Source organism: Moschus berezovskii, chromosome 9, assembly GCF_049115385.1.
Source record: "Moschus berezovskii isolate FMDL1 chromosome 9, NW_MosBer_1.0, whole genome shotgun sequence".
Lineage (NCBI taxonomy): Eukaryota > Metazoa > Chordata > Mammalia > Artiodactyla > Moschidae > Moschus > Moschus berezovskii.
Genome location: NC_142468.1, coordinates 87,234,885 through 87,252,599, shown reverse-complemented (window position 1 = coordinate 87,252,599; position 17,715 = coordinate 87,234,885). Strand labels below are relative to the sequence as shown.

General features: G+C 51.1%; 1 protein-coding gene across 1 annotated transcript; it reads left to right on the top strand.

Moving 5' to 3' along the window:
- The first annotated feature begins 801 nt into the window (after positions 1-801).
- RASL12 (RAS like family 12) lies at positions 802-17,659 on the top strand. The gene is made up of 5 exons (XM_055436666.2): positions 802-1,207; positions 3,160-3,216; positions 9,225-9,298; positions 9,996-10,186; positions 15,585-17,659. The coding sequence occupies exons 1-5, from the start codon at positions 1,105-1,107 to the stop codon at positions 15,958-15,960; spliced, it is 801 nt and encodes a 266-aa protein (XP_055292641.1). The 5' UTR covers positions 802-1,104; the 3' UTR covers positions 15,961-17,659.
- Positions 17,660-17,715: the final 56 nt, after the last annotated feature.

The following is a 17,715-nucleotide window of genomic DNA, read 5'->3' as shown; positions in this document are numbered from 1 at the left end:
AAGACTACTAGAGTGGGTTGCCATGCACTCCTCCAGGGAATCTTCCCAACCCGGGGATCTAACCTGCGTCTCCTGAGACTCCGGCATTGCGGGCAGATTCTTTACCACTAAGCTACTGGAGAAGCCCGTAGATGGGTCACCAAAGCCCAAGGAAGTGAGATGACTTGCCTAATGTCACCCATTTAAGATATGGTACTAGATCCTAAATGTCCAGATTCCTCATGATGGTCCTTTGCCCTTTCTCTAGCAGGTCCAGATTTTTCCCTGGGTTTCAAGGGCAATGACAGGTGATCCCTGCTAGGTTCATCCATCAGTCCCAGAATCATAGGCAAGAGGGAGTGCTAGGTTTTAGAACAAATAAATGCCCCTTTTGCATGCTAGGCCACTCATAAGCTCCCATCAGGGAGAAAAGCCTAATCCCGGTTGGGTTAGGTTTCTTGAGGCTGGGCCCAGGTTGGCCATGAAATCTTAGTAAGGAGATCTTCCCTCGCCCCCTTCCCAGAAGCCAGGGTCCTTTATGGGTTCTGCAGTTCCCACATCGGAGGGGAGGGTAATGTGGTTGGGGAAGTTGAGCGCCAAGGCTGAGGGGCTTTCGATCCAGAGAAAGCACATGGCTTGGAGTTGAAGCCGGCAGGCTTCCCGAAGGAGGAGGCGGGCCCGACGGGTAAGACAAAGGGAGGGGTGGATCTTCTCGCTGATGGGAGGTGACTGGCTGGAGATTCAGACCAGGCTGGAGACATCCTTCCCCCAGTCCCTCTACCCCTTTCCTCCCTCTCTCCGGTCCTTGCCCTTTCCCGTCGGGTCTTGGGGGGCGGTGACGGCGCTTGACCTTCGAGGCCCAGCGCAGCCGCGGGGCGGGCGGGCGGGCGGGGAGCGGGGCAGTGCCCCGCGGGGGTCTCCTCGGCCCTTACAAGGAGGCGGCGGCGCCCGGGGCGGCCCCGCCCCGGCCCCCCCTCCCCGCCGGGCGCCGGGCCCGGGAAGCGGACGCGGCGCCGCCGGCCCGCGAGCGCCAGGGGGCCCGCCACTCGCTCCCGAGGCCCCGACGGGCGGGCGCGCTGCTCGGGGCCCCGAGGCGGGACGCGCGTCTCTCTCCGCAGCGGCGCCATGGCCTCGGTGTTCGGGAAGCCCCGCGCGGGCGGCGGGCCGCACAGCGCGCCCCTCGAGGTCAACTTGGCCATCCTCGGGCGCCGCGGGGCGGGCAAGTCCGGTGAGTGGGGTGCGGGCGGAAGGGAAGGGGTTCGGCGGGGACGGGAGGCGCGGGGAGCGGCGGAGAGAAGCGGGAGCTCGGGGTGTGCAGGCAGGCTTTCCCACTGCCGTGCGGGGCTTTCTGCGCCCAGGTGGGCTGGCTGAGACTCCCTGATTTTCTTCTTTGCCTCAGTTTCTCTGTTGCGTGGCTCTCCCTCTGCTTTGTTTTCAGCTCCTCCGTGTCTCAGCTGTCCTGGGTTCCTGGCCTGTCTGCCCCTCTGTGTCTCCCCACTGACCGCGTCCTCCTCGCCTGTGATCCCAGCTGTCTCCTCTCTGCGTCTCCGCTCCCCTGCTGGTCTCCTCCGTGCCCTGTGCCACCCCCATCTCCTCTTCCGGGCCAGCAGACAGCCCTGGTGACTGGCCCCGAAGGACCCGTGAGGCACTGATTCCCAGCCCCGTGCCCCTGTTAGCGTTGTCGCAGCCTTGTGCTTCTAGATTTCGGCCAGGGGTGAAGGGGCCCTGAAGGGAGGCGATAAAAGGCATTGACTGGGGATTTCCCAGAGGGAGAGTGGCCACTCCCCGCTCCCCACCGCAGTTCCCTGGAACTCTGGAACAAAGTGTGAATTCTTTTCAAATGTATTTGTTTCAAGCCAGACCCTTCTCTTGACTTTCTGGAAACACATTGGACCGTAATCTCAGGTGCCTTGAACTGAGCCTTGATGAACGAACAAAGCTCTTGGATTTCTACTCAGGCCATTTCTAGCACCACTGAACAGCCTTCATCACTTCTGGTAGCTATCACCCAGCTGGAGCTCAGGTGGTGGAGGTGTCACCGTAGACAAAGATCCAGAAAAAGGGTTCACCGTCCTCTTTGCCACTCTCAGTCCCAGGCAGCTGAAGGTGGGAGGGCCAAGGGGTCTCCTCCACTGGCTGTTTTCCAGTTACAGCCATTAGTGAATGGCCATCATGGACTCCGCTATGAGTTTCCTTCTTTGAGAGTCACCAGGGGCCTCCTTTCCAGTTTTGAAGCCAGCGCCCTGACTCAGAGGGGGGATTCTGAATCATGCTGTCTTACAAAAAAGACTTCCCCTCGTCCCTTAGAAAATCAAACTGTTATCCGCAGCTCTGTCACTGGTACATTAGACAGTGACTACATGAATGAAGGAATTTAAATGTTAAAATATGTGTTCCCTGGATAATTAGTTTGCAAACTGACACTGTTAGGAATCCTGGGATAGAATTTTAAGGATTTTCTTTAAAATATTGTGCTTCAAAAAACAAAACAAAACAAAAATATTGTGCTTCTTTTTAAGAGTCCAGTATAGTAGTGGGCTTGGCTTTACGTGGCTAAAGTTCTGAACAAAATCTGTCTTGTGAATGCATTCCACCAAGACAGCTTCCCTGGTTTTATGTTCTGTGAGACTTGCATGATGAGTATGGAGGCCTTAGAGGCAAGACTTGAGGACTAAGGACTAAAATGTGTTTACTTGGGACTCCGAGGTTTCATACCCCTCCCAGAGATTACCCACTGATCAACTCAACTTGTACTCTCTCTTTGGCTTGTAGCCAAGGCTGGGATAAATGCCCCTATGCTTCAGAATCTCTGTGCCTCATCTCTGAAGGGGATGTCTCTCTTCAGTTTCAGTCTCACTAGGCTGCCCCTATGGTAACTGGTTGCCTGGGTCTAGACCCCTTAATCAGGGTCTTCATAAACACAAACACCCCTTAGACTTACCTCTCATTTCTTTTCTTGCTGCCTCCCCCCGCAAAAAAAATGCAACTGGGAAGGACATGTTCCCCATATTTCTGGTTTCATCTGAGCCTCTCAAACCAGCTCCCCAGCCACATTCCCCCAGAGAGCAAAGGGGTTACAGCACCTAGAAAAGTCTTCTCTAAACCGAGAGGAGCAGCCTCCAGCGTCTGGCAGCCAGATGCAATGGGGATACTAAGCCAGCTTCTTTCTACTTCTTGCAGCCCTGACCGTGAAGTTTCTGACCAGGAGGTTTATCAGCGAATATGACCCCAACTTGGGTAAGGACCCACTCACTCCTCCCTGTTCCTCTGGCTGTGTCCCACTGCCCTCTCCCCTGCACACCCACATACACTGTGGTAGGTCCAGGCCTGACCAGAGCCACGCATCTGGGGGCCAAGGGGAGGAGCCATCAGCATAACCCAGGCCATGGGCAAAATATTTTAGTTTCCAGAAATGTACCCTTCCACAGCACACCCCAGATAGTTTGAGGGTTAGCCCAATTAAGAGAACTGAGAGAAGTTGATTTGCCCTAAAATATTAGGTATGATGAGGCTTGAAAAAAAAAAATTGCAGAACATCCACATCCATTAAGTGTTATTCTTCCAGATCGTCATTCAGTGTGCTTTTCCAGAAAAGCTGGACAAGACATTTGGAAAATTCCCTAGTGATGGTGGGTTCTAAACCAGTTCTTTAACCACACAAGAAAACTAGTCTTGTTTGGTAGCTCTCTCACGGTATATTGGGAAAAGGGATGCCCTGGTGTCAGTCAGAACTGAGTTTAAATCCTGGCTCTGTCACTTACTGGCTGTGCACCTTTGAAGCAGTCACCTAACCTCTCTGAACTTTTGTTTCCTTATCTGTAAAATGGGCATAAAAATAGCTATCTAAGAGAATTACTGTGAGGATTGAAGAAATAACATATGTAAAAGGTCTAGCCTAGGGCTTGACCCATAGGAGACACTAAATGCATATTTTCTTCTTCCTTCTTCCTTCTCAGATGGCTTCCCATCTGTGGTGGCTGAGATTCTCCCAAGTAAATCAAATCAGTGTTTCTGAAAATTAATTTTAGCAGCAGAATGCTTTCCTCAAATAACTGCTTGATGGAACCCCAATATCTAAATAAATACAGAATTTTATTAGTATAAACGTAATTTAAAGCTCACATTTATAGCATTTCTTTATGGTCAACTTTCCTCTGAGAAAAATGGGGTATCTGGAAGCTTTCTGCTTTTTGGAAATGGGGACTGCAGTCTTAGATTATTTTCCCCATTCATGAGAATTGAATGAACTTTTGTGGGACCCCCGAAGGCCTTCTGAGGAAATCCAAGGCTCTGGGAGGACCCTCGGTGTCCCACCCATTGAAACCTCCACAGTGAAGCACCACCCACAGCAGGCCTCTGATGGAATGCCCCTGTGACACCAAGAGAAAAGAGCTCTTTAGCCCCTAGGTGTCCATCAGCCCCTCAGTCCAGGCTGGGATATTGAATCCCAGTGTCAGACCAGGAAGGGGGCGTCATGGCTATTTGGTCCAATGGCTTTTAGAATTTATTCCTTAATTAGCATAATCTCTTCCAAGGAGGTCTTACAGAAAACCCCCGGGTGTCAAACAGAGAAAGCAAAAGGGGTCCCTGGCTAAGTCAGGAGTGCAGGGCAGGCAACTCGCTAACAGTCCCCAAGAAGATTTATTCTTCAGAGTTTGGGGTGACCACCTGCGCTTTGACACACCCCTCTGCTGCAGTGGAGGAAGTAGACCCAAGGAACTTTCTGGGCCAAGGTCATCAGTAAGTCTGAGGGGATCCCATTGATTAGCAGAGGTCAGTGACCTCCGGGGTGCGACATAGGATGCAGTTGTGGGTGGCGGGGGGTGGTGTTGGGAGAGGCCAGACTTGAAGTTGGTCACTGAGGGGAGTGGGGAGGGAGAAAAGTCACACAGCAGGGGTGTCTGGGAAGGAAAAATGGAGATGCCCAAGGACAGTGCCTCAGAAGACAGATTCTGCCTGCCTCAATATAAGTATGGGGCATACTTATAACTGTTAGCTGTTTGTCTGAAATTCAAATTTAACTGGTCATCTTGTATTTTATTTGACAACCCACCTCCAGTCTCTCTCCTTCCTGTCCCCCAATTCATACACTTCAGGCAGGGTCCCACCAGGGGCGCCTATTACAGTGGTCGCTTGAACTTCCTGATTGAGCAATTTTGGAGTTCTGAGCGAGTGGAGGAATGTGAAGTCAGATGGCTGAGGGGGTGGCGGCTGCTCAGTGGTTAGTCACCTCAGCCTTTGGTCCTCTCACCCCACCCTCAGAGCTTCTGAGCTGGAGAGACGGCTGGACGCTCTCCTGTCAGCCATTGTGGGAGGCCAGTGCTGCTCCTTGGGGAGCCTGTCCACTGTCTGAACATTCCAGCCACTATCCCATGGCTGGTTCCAGCAACGGTGGGGACTCTCTGACCAGAACCTCTTCTGTGCAGAAAGGTCTGCGTGTCTACGGGAGAGTTAGCCGTGTGCAGACGTAAAACCACCCTCTCATCTTTTCAAATACCTTCTAAGAGCTTGAGCCCAAAGAGGCCTCTTGGGGTGGAGACCTGTGTTGTTCATTCTTGTTTCCAGCTTGGAGTGCAGTGTAGGCACAACATAGATGATATTAAACATGGGATTTGAAATTGGGTTTTAGGATTACCCTTTAAAGAAGACCTCCTATTAGTGTGTGTTAGTCGCTCAGTCGTGTCTGACTCTTTGTGACCCCCTTGGACTGTAGCCTGCCAGGCTCCTCTGTCTGTGGGATTCTTCAGGCAAGAATACTGGAGTGGGTTGTCATTCCCTTCTCTGGGGGATCTTCCTGACCCAGGAATCAAACTAGGTCCTCCACGTTGCAGGCAGATTCTTTACCATTTGAGCCATCAGAGAAGTCCAGACCTCCTATTATTATCCCCATTTTACAGGTAAAGAAACTGAGGCAGAGAGGGCTCAGTGTTTTGCCTAAGATCATGGAGAACTTCAGGTGTGAAGGAAGATAAGACAACACTCCAGTTTTCCTCGATTAAGTGTAGCCTTATGCTATTGAGGACTTCCCAGGTAGCTCAGTAGGTAAAGAACCTGCCTGAAATGCAGGAGATGCCAGAGATATGGGTTCAATTCCTGGGTTGGGAAGTTCCCCTGGAGGAGGACATGGCAGCTCACTCCAGTATCCTTGCCTAGAGAATCCTCACGGTCAGAGGAACTTGGTGGGCTACAGTCCCTGGGGTCAAAAAGAGTCAGACACGACAGCATGCATGAGTGGTGTGCTATTGAGGGCCTGAAGTCAGAAGCCTGTGGGATCTCTGAGCCTCAGTTTCCCCATCTGGAAGATAGACCAGTGCTCTGTGTGTGAATTGTGCCTTATTATGGGTTGGGAGCTACTGGAGCCAAGAGATTCATGCCTGTGTGCCTGTGCTGAGCACTCCAGGAAGGGAGCAGGGTCTCCAGGAGAACACCCTCTTCTCACAGAGGGACTGGGGGAATCTTAGCTGATTTGCCTAGGGCAGAATGACAGCTTCTTAGCTCTCTTCCCCCCAACCTGCTCCAACAAGGATACAGGTACCATTTCGAAAGCATCATCCTATGCATACTCTGACAAGAGCTCCTTTGGTGGTGCTTTAAAAATTATTAGCGTAAATGAGAGAAAAACACTTTGGGGAAAGAAACTTCTCTCTGCATTAAAGTCCTCAGAATTTCATTTAGAACTGGGAGTTGTGCTGTGTGCTCAGTCACTTCAGTCATGTCAGACTCTGTGTGACCCCTTGGACTGTAGCTCATCAGGCTTCTCTGTCCATGGGATTCTCCAGCAAGAACACTGGAGTGGGTTGCCATTTCCTTCCCCAGGGGAATCTTCCTGACTCAGGGATTGAAGCCGCGTCGCTTATGTGTCTTATTTCTCCTGCAGTGGCAGGCAGGTTCTTCACCACTAGTGCCACCTGGGGAACCCCAGGAGTTATGAAGTCCCTATTTATTAAAGGATTCCAGAATGTCCTGAGGGCAGGGAATTTGTGACAGGAAGGCAGGATGTGACTACATCTTGAAAAGGAGCCCCTACCCCACCCCCAACCCCTGGAGTCACCTTACTTGCAAGGGAGCGAGGGAGCTGGGTAAGATGATCTCATGACCTCTGAGCCTTCTTCGCTCGCCCATGTATGTTCCACAGTTGTGGCTGGACGGGGCGCTTCTTCTCTGCCTAGTCAGAGCTGGAGGACTGGCGGCTCCACTGAACTGAGGGCATGAGAGTGTCTCACCGTGGAGCCCTGAGTTCAGGACCGAGTTCTCTCCTCTGGGTCTCGCCTCCTTGTCATCTCTCTTCAGCAGAGCTATCAAGAATCTCAAAAGGCTACCGTGTTGTACGGGGCTACAGTAGACCAAACCTGGGCTAATATTTCCCCCCAGGCTGGGCACAGCACCGGTGCCTCCTTGAGCCCAGGACTTGGGAAGCATCTAAAAGGCACACATCAGACAACTCTGGCAGGAAAATAAAGACAAATCTGAACGAGACGTAGGCATCCACTCTTCTTGCACCAAATATAGTTAAACATTTGGGGCATATTTTCCATTAGATTTTTTTTTTGTCTTTGAATAAGAGCGGCTATTTATCCAAGTCCCCACAGCAGGCTTGGGGATGGGAGCTGTCTGCGATTTCTGCTGGCTGCTAGTGGACCTGGCGTGTGTCCAGGCCCAGCTTGTCTGCCAGTGACCCTCAGAGAGAAGTGTTTGTGAATTCCGCCAGAGTTGGGGGGGGACTATTCTCACAGTGTATTCTGCCAGCAAGGCAGAGAGGACCCCAGTTCTGCCCAGAGGGTTCTTCTTTGGGGTCATCTGGGGGCCCAGGGCTCCCCCAGGGAAAGGTGAGGGCCAAGTGCACCCCACATGTGGGCCAGTGGCACAGGGGAAGTTTGGGGGTAGGGAGAGCAATTGCCTGTGATAGTGAGGTCCTCTTTGCAGGCCTGGCCACTTGACTCTTTCTCAGGTTTGAGGTCATGAGAACTTTGAAAAAAAAATATAAAAACTAATTTGAAATCCAAATAAGATCAGTGGTTCAGTTCATAGTGTGGTACCAAAGTCAGTTTCCTAGTTTTGATCCTTGTCCTGTGGTTATGTAAGGTGCTAACACTGGGAGGAGAGAGGTGGGGGATAGGGTGCACAGGAACTCTATGTACTGTTTTGCAACTTCTACATGAGTCTAAAATTATTTCAAAATAAAAAGTTAAAAAAAAATCACCTAGGAATGTGAACCTGCCCTGGAAACTTTGAAGCACCATGTCCCCAGTGTCCTTTCCCAGGCATTTGTGGAGGGCCAGGTTCGTGCCTAGGGGCCCATCCAGTCCTCCCACAGCCCTTTGAGATGGTGCAGGGACAAGCCTTTAGCACAGTGCCTGACACAGAGTAAAAATTTGAAAGCTGTTAGCCAGTGTTATCATGTTATCCCTATTTATTTTTAAATTTTTATATTTGGCTGAGCCAGGTGTTAGATGCGGCATGTGGGATCTAGTTTCCTGACCAAGGGTCAAACCCAGGCCCCCTAGCCACTGGACCACCAGGGAAGTCCCATGTTATCCTTATTTTAAAATTAGAAAACAGAGCCTCAAAATGTTGAAAAGACTTGGCCAAGCCATACAGCTTAAAAGTAGCTGACATTGGGTTTGATTTCCATTTTTCCAACCTAAAACTTTCAACTCTACTAGATTCCTCTGCATTTATTTTGACAAAGATTATGTGTAAAACTTCCTTGGAACTTCTAAACAAGATCTGACTCGCCAGCCTCAATCACGTTGTGTGTTTCTCCTTTCATGTCCCTTTTCCTACTGAGTGCGAGAGGATTGTCCTGACTCTCCTTGAGGGGCTTCCTGTGGGCGAGGTGCTGTGCTTGGAGAATAGGGGGGAGAAGCTTGGGGATCAGGAGGAAGGGGCTAGCAGTGTAGTTCCTGAGGCCTCTGCTGCTCACTGGGCCCAGGAGCTGCACACCTCCTTCTGCAGGCATGGTGGGTGGACCCAGCACACAGTCCCATCTGTGGCATGTTCTTTGAGTGACCTCTGATGCTCTGAGCCCTGACAGGTGCAGCAGCATCTCCTTGGTGGGAGGTTCTGCCCGTGTCCTCTTTATGGGTGAGAGCCAAGGTCCTCTCCCATGGTCCCAGCTCAGCCAGCCCCAGAGTCAGCCCCCAGGGGTGCACAGGGTATAAGCAGAAAGGCAAGCTGGGAGTCAGACCCAGCCCACCTTGGAGTGGCCAGCCTGCCTCTGACTGGGCTGACCGTCTGTGTTACAGAGGACACCTACAGCTCCGAGGAGACCGTGGACCACCAGCCTGTCCACCTGAGGGTCATGGACACTGCAGACCTGGTAACATTACCCCCCCATTACCCCTGAGGAGCTGAGAATCCGTGCAGCCCCTGGAGGAGTCCTGCTTCCAGAGTGGGGACCTTGGATGGGAATCTGTAAACCTTTTCAGCTCCAATCTGTTGTGTGTCCCTGACTGAGGTGCTGACCTCTCTAGGCCTGAATCCATTGATTTGCCCAGATGAGAGGATAGGACAGGGCCTGGGGAGAACTGATGATTCCTGGTGTCAGCTCTGAGATCCTGTGCTCCGGGTTTGATGCCTGTGTTCACAGGTGCACACGTGTTTACAGATGCCCCTCTGACCCCAACTCCCACTCCCCGCCCAGTACATACAGCTTCCTATGTTCTCACCACCCCCTACCAAGGCCCGATGCCAGTTCTTCTCAGAAGCCAAAGGGGCACCATGACCTGACCCCAAATCAGCAGTGCCCAGGCACAGCCAGGTCTCAGTAGGGGCCATGCCAGAGTCTTGGCTCTATGCCCCAGAGGCCAAGGGCTCCCAGTCTGTGGTTGGGTGGTGGGAGTGAGGCTCAGAGACAATGTCTCCTTTCACATCAAGCCAAATCCACACTCAAGTGCCCCTTTGAAAAGGGCCCTGCTGGGGAACAAAGTACAAAGACCCGGGGAGCAGGGAGGTGGGGAGAGGCAGCTCAGGTGAAGTCCTTTACCCCCTGACTGAGGCTGCCTGTTTTGTCCCAGGACACCCCCAGGAACTGTGAGCGCTACCTGAACTGGGCCCACGCCTTCCTGGTGGTATACAGTGTTGACAGCCGCCAGAGCTTCGAGGGCAGCAGCAGCTACCTGGAGCTGCTCGCTTTGCACGCAAAGGAGACACAGCGCAGCTTCCCGGCTCTGCTGCTGGGCAACAAGCTGGACATGGCCCAGTACAGGTGAGCACACACTTCATCCCACAGCCCAGAGCTTGCTTTCTTCATCCAGACGGTGTCATCTTCGGGGATTATTTGGCTGCTAAGAAGAGTGATCCCCTCTGATGTAGGTGGAAGGGAGGGGGCGTGTTGTAAGAGTATAGGGTGGGCAGGTCTTCCAGGCAGTGCCGGGCAGGAAGGGAAAGGCATCCAGGCTGCACAGGGACTGGACCCTGAAGGTCGGAAGAGAGGTCACTCCTTCCATCTTCCTGGAGCTCTGAGGTCTCTCTTGGCTTCACCCTTTCTTGCCTGAGACTATATGACCTTCTGTTTCCACTCCCTGCAGTTGGCTGGTCATCCAGGGCCCAATTCCAGTTCTAGAGAGAGAGGCTCTGACAGGCAGCCTGAGTCGGGCCAGTCAGCTCTGGTTCAGCTAGCTCTTGCCTCCCCCAAGTGAGGTCCTCAGGCTCACTCCCACCGTTGGCTGTGCCGAGGGCAGGAGTCTCTTATAAAGGGCTGGACTTTAATCAAAGGCCAGACTGGGCCGGGGGGCAGATGACCACTGAGTACTGCAGTCATATTTTGTTTGGCCGGCACAGTGTTTTAAAACACCTGGAACTGGAATGCTTTAGGGCGGGGTATGCTCCCTGTAGCTGACCACAGGCCTCACAGTCCCCATGGCTTACCCCTCCCCAAACATTCAAGTTGCCTGCCTAGCCCCTGAGGTGTTTGAGACTATGACACCTTCACCCGATGAGTGACCCCACTGCCCTCTCCAGCACGGACGTCCATCCCTTGTGGCTGGTCTACCTGGGAGGTAGGGCAGCCTTCCTCCCACCCCTCCCTCCTCAAGGTCAGTTGCCCCTGCTTCCCAGATTCCAAAGGCCCATTGACTGGTGTTAGAAAGGAGGGGACATTTGATATAGACCAGGGCTGATGGGCAGTGGGGAAAAGAGGTGTGGTCTCATGAAGGAGATTCACAGTAGGAGCCTTCAAAGGCAGACATGCCCTCACACCCAGACAAATTCTGTCTCAGGAAGTGAGGGAAGTTGTGTGAACTTAAAAGGTAGTCTTTGTGGAGTCAGAGTCCCCAGAGCCTAGAGGAGGAATCAGAAGACTGAATTGAGAATAAACCAGTTTTAAATATGAAGGAAAAAACTAGGCCACTATTTTGGTCCCAATATTTGCCCAAGGGATTGTCTGAAAGTGGTTTGGGAGCAAAGAGCAAAGCAGCATCAGTTCCCTAAGAAGTAGTCATGATGATTTATCCCCATTTCCTTCTTTGGTTGAGTCCCGAGGTTGGTAGGTCAGGATTTGACAGGCACAGTCAATCTAACTTTGCTGAGCAGTGGCCAGTGTCTCCCATGATTGTCTTGCAGCTGAAGGGTAAAATGTGGGTTAGGGCAGTGGTTCCCGAACCACTGATACCATTTTTGCTAGGCTATGCCAAAATAAGCAAAAAGGGTAGTAATGTTACATGCTGGGTCAGCCATTCACACACGTGCATGCACACATGGGGTTCTTGTTTCTGAAAGCTCATTATTCAAGCCCCACAATGACAAAGTTTCAGGTTCAGGTTCATCACAAATGCATGTAATACCAAGTATTCTTTCAAAAGGAGCTCCTCAGGAAACTGTGAACTGACAGGACACCAACCTTGGGTGGGGAATGGATTCTGTGCTGTGCCCTGACCTTTTTGTCCTAGACACTCTCCCTGTCTGATGGGCTAACCTGCTCCTACCCTTGGATCAGAAATCTTTTCCCTCCATACTCGCCCGGGGGTCTCCTCTAACCTCACAGGCTGTGCCATTGTCCTCATGGATGGTGGGTGAGGCCGTTCAGCAGTGGGATTCAGCCATTGAAACCTTGGTCTCCAGCCCTCAGAGCCTGCCACCACGTCATCTCTTCTGGACATCTGGTCTACCAAAGGGCCAGTATTTTTCTCTCACCTGATGTCCATGCTTTCAGGACCTTCCTGAAAGTTACAAATACTTGATCCCACTGTCATGAGAGGTGGTTACAAATACTTGATTCCACCATCATGAGTTGTTCAGTCATCCAGTCGTGTCTGACTCTTTGAGACCCCCATGAACTGCAACACGCCAGGCCTCCCTGTCCCTCACCATCTCCTGGAGTTTGCCAAGTTCATGTTCTTTGCATTGGTGATGCCGTCTAGCCATCTCATCCTCTGAAACCTTCTTCTCGTCCTGCCCTCATTCTTTCCTATCATCAGAGACTTTTCCAATGAGTTGTCTGTTCACAACAAATGACCAAAATACTGGAGCTTCAGCATCAGTCCTTCCAGTGAATATTCAGGGTTGATCTTAAAGGATTAAGGGAGTAAGATTGACTGGTTTGATCTCCTTGCTGTCCATGAGACTTTCAGGAGTCTTCTCCAGCCCCACAGTTCGAAGGCATCAGTTCTTTGGTGTTCTTTCTTTATGGTCCAGCTCTCACAACTATATGTGACCACTGGGAAGACCATAGCCTTGATAAAGGACCTATATGGACCTTTGTTGGCAGAATAACGTCTCTGCTTTTCAACATACTACCTGGGTTTGTCATCGCTTTCCTGCCAAGAAACAGTCGTCTTCTGATTTCATTGCTGCAGTCACCGTCCGCAGTGATTTTGGAGCCCAAGAAGAGGAAATCTGTCACTACCTTTTCCCCTTCTATTTGCCATGCAGTAATATGACCAACCTTAGATAGTATATTAAAAAGCAGAGACATTACTTTGCCAACAAAGGTCCGTCTAGTCAAGGCTATGGTTTTTCCCGTTGTCATGTATGGATGTGAGAGTTGGACTGTGAAGAAAGCTGATTGCCGAAGAATTGATGCTTTTGAACTGTGGTGCTGAAGACTCTTGAGAGTCCCTTGGACTGCACGGAGGTCCAACCAGTCCATTCTAAAGGAGATCAATCCTGGGTGTTCATTGGAAGGACTGATGCTAAAGCTGAAACTGCAATACTTTGGCCACCTCATGCGACGAGTTGACTCACTGGAAAAGACTCTGATGCTGGGAGGGATTGGGGGCGGGAGGAGACGGGGATGACAGAGAATGAGATGGCTGGATGGCATCACCGACTCTGTGGACATGAGTTTGAGTGAACTGCGGGAGTTGGTGATGGACAGGGAGGCCTGGCGTGCTGTGATTCATGGGGTCGCGGAGAGTCGGACACGACTGAGCGACTGAACTGAACTGAACTGAACTGAATGGGGCCAGATGCCATGATCTTAGTTTTTATAATATTAATCTTAAGCCGGCTCTTTCACTGTCCTCCTTCACCCTCATCAAGAGGCTCTTTATTTCCTCTTTGCTTTCTGCCATTAGAGTGATATCATCGGCATATCTGAGGTTGTTGATGTTTCTCTCTTCTATCTTGATTCTTTGGGTGGACAAACTCCCTTGATGTTTCCAGTTTTCCTGAAGAGATCTCTAGTCTTTCTCCTTTTGTTGTTTTCTTCTGTTGTTAAACACTGTTCATTGAAGAAGGCCTTCTTGTCTCTTCTGGGCATTCTTTGAAACTCTGAGTTTAATTGGATGCACCTCTCTCCCTTGCTTTTCAGTTCTCTTCATTCTTCTGCTATTCCTGAAGCCTCCTCAGACAATCACTTTGGCTTCTTGCTTTTCTTTTTCTTTGGGATGGTTTTGTTCACTGCCTCCTGTACAGTATTACGGACCTCTGTCCATAGTTCTTCAGGCACACTGTTATCTAGATCTAGCCCCTTGAATCTATTTGTTACCCTACTGTGAATTCATATAGGATTTGATTTAAGTCATATCTGGCTGGCCTAGCGTTTTTCCAAGTTTTCTTTAGTTTAAGCCTGCATTTTGTTATAAGAAGCTGGTGATCTGAGCCACAGTTAGCTCCAGGTCTTGTTTTTTTGCTGACTGTATATAGCTTCTCCATCTTTGGCTACAAAGAATGTAATCGATTTGATTTTGGTATTGACCATTTGGTGATGTCCATGTGTAAAGTCATCTCTTGTGTTGTTGAAAAAGTATTTGCTATGACTGATGCATTCTTTTGGCAGAATTCAGTTAGCCTTTGCCCTGCTTCATTTTGTTCTCCAAGGCCACACTTGCCTGTTAACTCCAGGTAAATCTTGACTACCTAGATTTGCATTCCAATCCCTGATGATGAATAGAACATCTTTTTTAGGTGTTAGTTCGAGGAGGTCTTCATAGAAATGATCAACTTCAGCTTCTTTGGCATCGGTGGTAGGGGCATAGACTTGGATTATTGTGATGTTGAATGGCTTGCCTTGAAATAAACTGAGATCATTCTGTCATTTTTGAGGTTGCACCCAGACTCTTTTGTTGATTAAGAGGGCTACTCCATTTCTTCTATGGGATTCTTGCCAACAGTAGTAGATACAATGGTCATCTGAATTAAATTCGTCCATTCCCATCCATTTTAGTTCGCTGATTCCTAGGATGTAAATGTTTACTCTTACCATCTCCTGCTTGACCATGTCCAATTTTCCATGATTCATGGACCTAACTGACATTCCAGTTTCCTATACAATACTGTTCTTTGCAGCATCGGATTTTACTTTCATCACCAGACACATCCACAGCTGAGTGTCATATCTGCTTTGTCCCAGTCGCTTCATTCATTCTGGGGATATTGGTAATTCTTTTTCACTCTTCCCCAGTAGCATATTGGGCACTTTCAGACCTGAGGGACTCATCTTGTGGTATCATAATTTTTTGACCTTTTATACAGTTCATGAGAGGTGGTTGCAAATACTTGATCCCACTGTCATGATAGGTGGTTACAAATATGTGATCCCACCATCATGGGAGGTGTTACAGGATAAAGTGGGAATAGGTGCTGCTCCCTCTCTTGTGTTGTCACCCTTGCTGTCTCTGGGCAGGCAGACAAAAGTTCCCATGAGCCCTTAGAGCTCTGCTGACCACTGGAGTCCTGAGTCATGATCATAGCCCACCAGGCCTCTGTAGACACCGTGGTCTCACATCCTTCTGACCAAACCACCACCTCTCTCCAGAGCTTAATCCACATGCCAGGGCTAAGGGCGGCTCATTTCCTGACCAAGGAAATGAGCTGAGGAGACGTGGGGCTGAGAGCAGCCATCTTCCTCTGGCCACAGGTAGAATCTTTGGGCCAGCTTCTCCTTTCCCCTTAGCCTCGTTCTGACATTCTGGCTTAGGTGATATCAGATGCCATTCACTGAGCAGGCCCTGTGCTTGGCCCTTGACACAAATCATCTCTCTTAATCTTCTTAACAACCCTGAGAGGCAGCTGTTATTCTCCCATTTTACTGATGAGTAAAACTGAGCCTCAGAGAGATGAAGATGGCTCCAGGTCATGAAGCTGGTAAGTGAGGAGCTGGGAGTAGGGCCGGGCCTGCCTGACTCGGATGCTCCTGACCCTGACTCCCCCTGCTTCCTTTCCAGGCAGGTCACCCAGGCAGAGGGCGCCGCCTTGGCGGGCAGGTTCGGGTGCCTGTTTTTCGAGGTCTCTGCCTGCCTGGACTTTGAGCATGTGCAGCACGTCTTCCATGAGGCAGTACGGGAGGCGCGGCGGGAGCTGGAGAAGAACTCCCTGGCCAGGCCTCTCTTCATCTCGGAGGAGAGAGCTGTGCATCACCAGGCCCCACTCACGGCCCGCCACGGGCTGGCCAGCTGCACCTTCAACACACTTTCTACCACCAGCCTGAAGGAGATGCCTGCTGTGGCACAGGCCAAGCTGGTCACTGTGAAGTCATCCCGGGCTCAGAGCAAGCGCAAGGCACCCACCCTGACGCTATTGAAGGGCTTCAAGATCTTCTGAGGACCCCTGCTCAGGATCCCAAGCTTGGCACTGGGCGGTCTGCTGGGCAGGGGCTAGCTTCTCACCACCAGCTTTCCTTCTGATGGAATAGTAGCCCTCACCGTCCGGCAGACAGCGGACCCCTCCTCCAGCGCCAGGCAGTGTCCCTGACACCCAGACCATTGTAGGAGCCGTAGGGACAGACAGGAATGCTGCTCCTGTTCCCTCCAGGCCTTAGTTTCCATGGTAACCACTGTATCCCTCACCCTGAAGGAAACATACTGTAACAACGTGGAGACCTGGGGTCAGCCAGAAATGGAAGAAAATGGCAACATCCATCACGGTGCTGTCACCCCCTTTCCTGCTCCAGCTATGTGAGGAGCCAGGCCTGATGTGGCCCCTAGGGGACGGCTCTGGGTGGACAGCTTCATGAGGCCTTCATGAGGCTTGAGAGCAGCCCACCCTGAAGTCCCTGCACCTCCTGGTGGATGGGCAGGGCAGGGCAGGGGCAGGTTTGGGAGGGCTGGAGCCTGACCCTCCCCTTGTCTTCTGACCTCGCAGAACCCCCAGGCCACAAACCCCACAGTTTATTCAAGTAAAATCTAGTTGGGAAATCCTACTAAGCCTGTGAGAAGCAAAGGTGTCTGGGAAAGGGCTATTTCCAGTGCTTTGCCACTCAGCGAAGGTGGAGGGAAAGCGCTGCAGGCCGGCCAATGCAGGAGCCTCCCGAATGTTTCACTGGCAGGCAGGGCGCCTGTATTTTCCAACCTTAAATCAAGGGCTCTGTCCACAGACCCTCAGGACCTGTGGACCCTCAGCCTTCTCAAGGTGACTGATCAAAATTGCAGGACAAAGTTGTCCTCTCCGATGACAATCACCCAGGACTCCAGGGAGCCCACACTGGGTGTACCAGGCATCCAGTAAGGAGAAACAGTGTTCTGCGTATTCTGTCTCTAGTCTGGGATGGCAGGAACTAGGACCTTTGGCAACGGGTCTGTGTGTTCAAAGTCCCCTTTTGTAAGATAGAACCTACAGCATTTTGGGTTCATAAATTTTGCATAAATTATTTGGGGTTGCCACCCCAGCTTGTACTGCAACATGGTGGCTCACATACGGGATCAAGACACTCCTTTGGGATCCCATGGTTAGTAAAAGAAAGGCCTCAGAGGCAGGGGGTTTCACAGTTTTCTAGCTCTGTTTACCGCAGGACCCCTGGCCCAAAGGAAGTCTTTCATGGACCCTTGGCAGATCAGCAGGTAAAGGAGAGAGCTGCGGTGGAGGGAAGGGAGTGTATACATGCTAAGTCACTTCAATTGTGCCCAACTCTGTGTGACTGTATGGACTGTAGCCCACCAGGCTCCTCTGTCCAGGGCTTCCCTGGTGGATCAGACGGAGGGAAGGGAAGGGAAAGGAATTCTGAGCCCAGAACCCTGCCCCTTCCTTACTCAGCCCTTCCAGGAGCTTGGATTGAAAACAGGAGCTCCAGCCCAGGCTTCAGTCACATTCTACAGATGGAGAAGTCGAGGTCAGAGGGAAGCTGGGAACTCCAAGATCACGTGAGGAGTCTGACCAGGCTTCCTGACCCACAGGCTGGCTCTGGATTTCACACTTTCACTCCAAGCCACTTATGTGTGGCCCACCGCCATTTGAACAAACTATGCAATTCCAACTGCCCACATCCAGAAGCATTTTAATAAAAAGATTTTGTTCGTTTTTTTCAAAACAGGGTTTTAGTTTGATTGCAGTTCACTCACTCTGTCTGCTAACTCTCCGGGG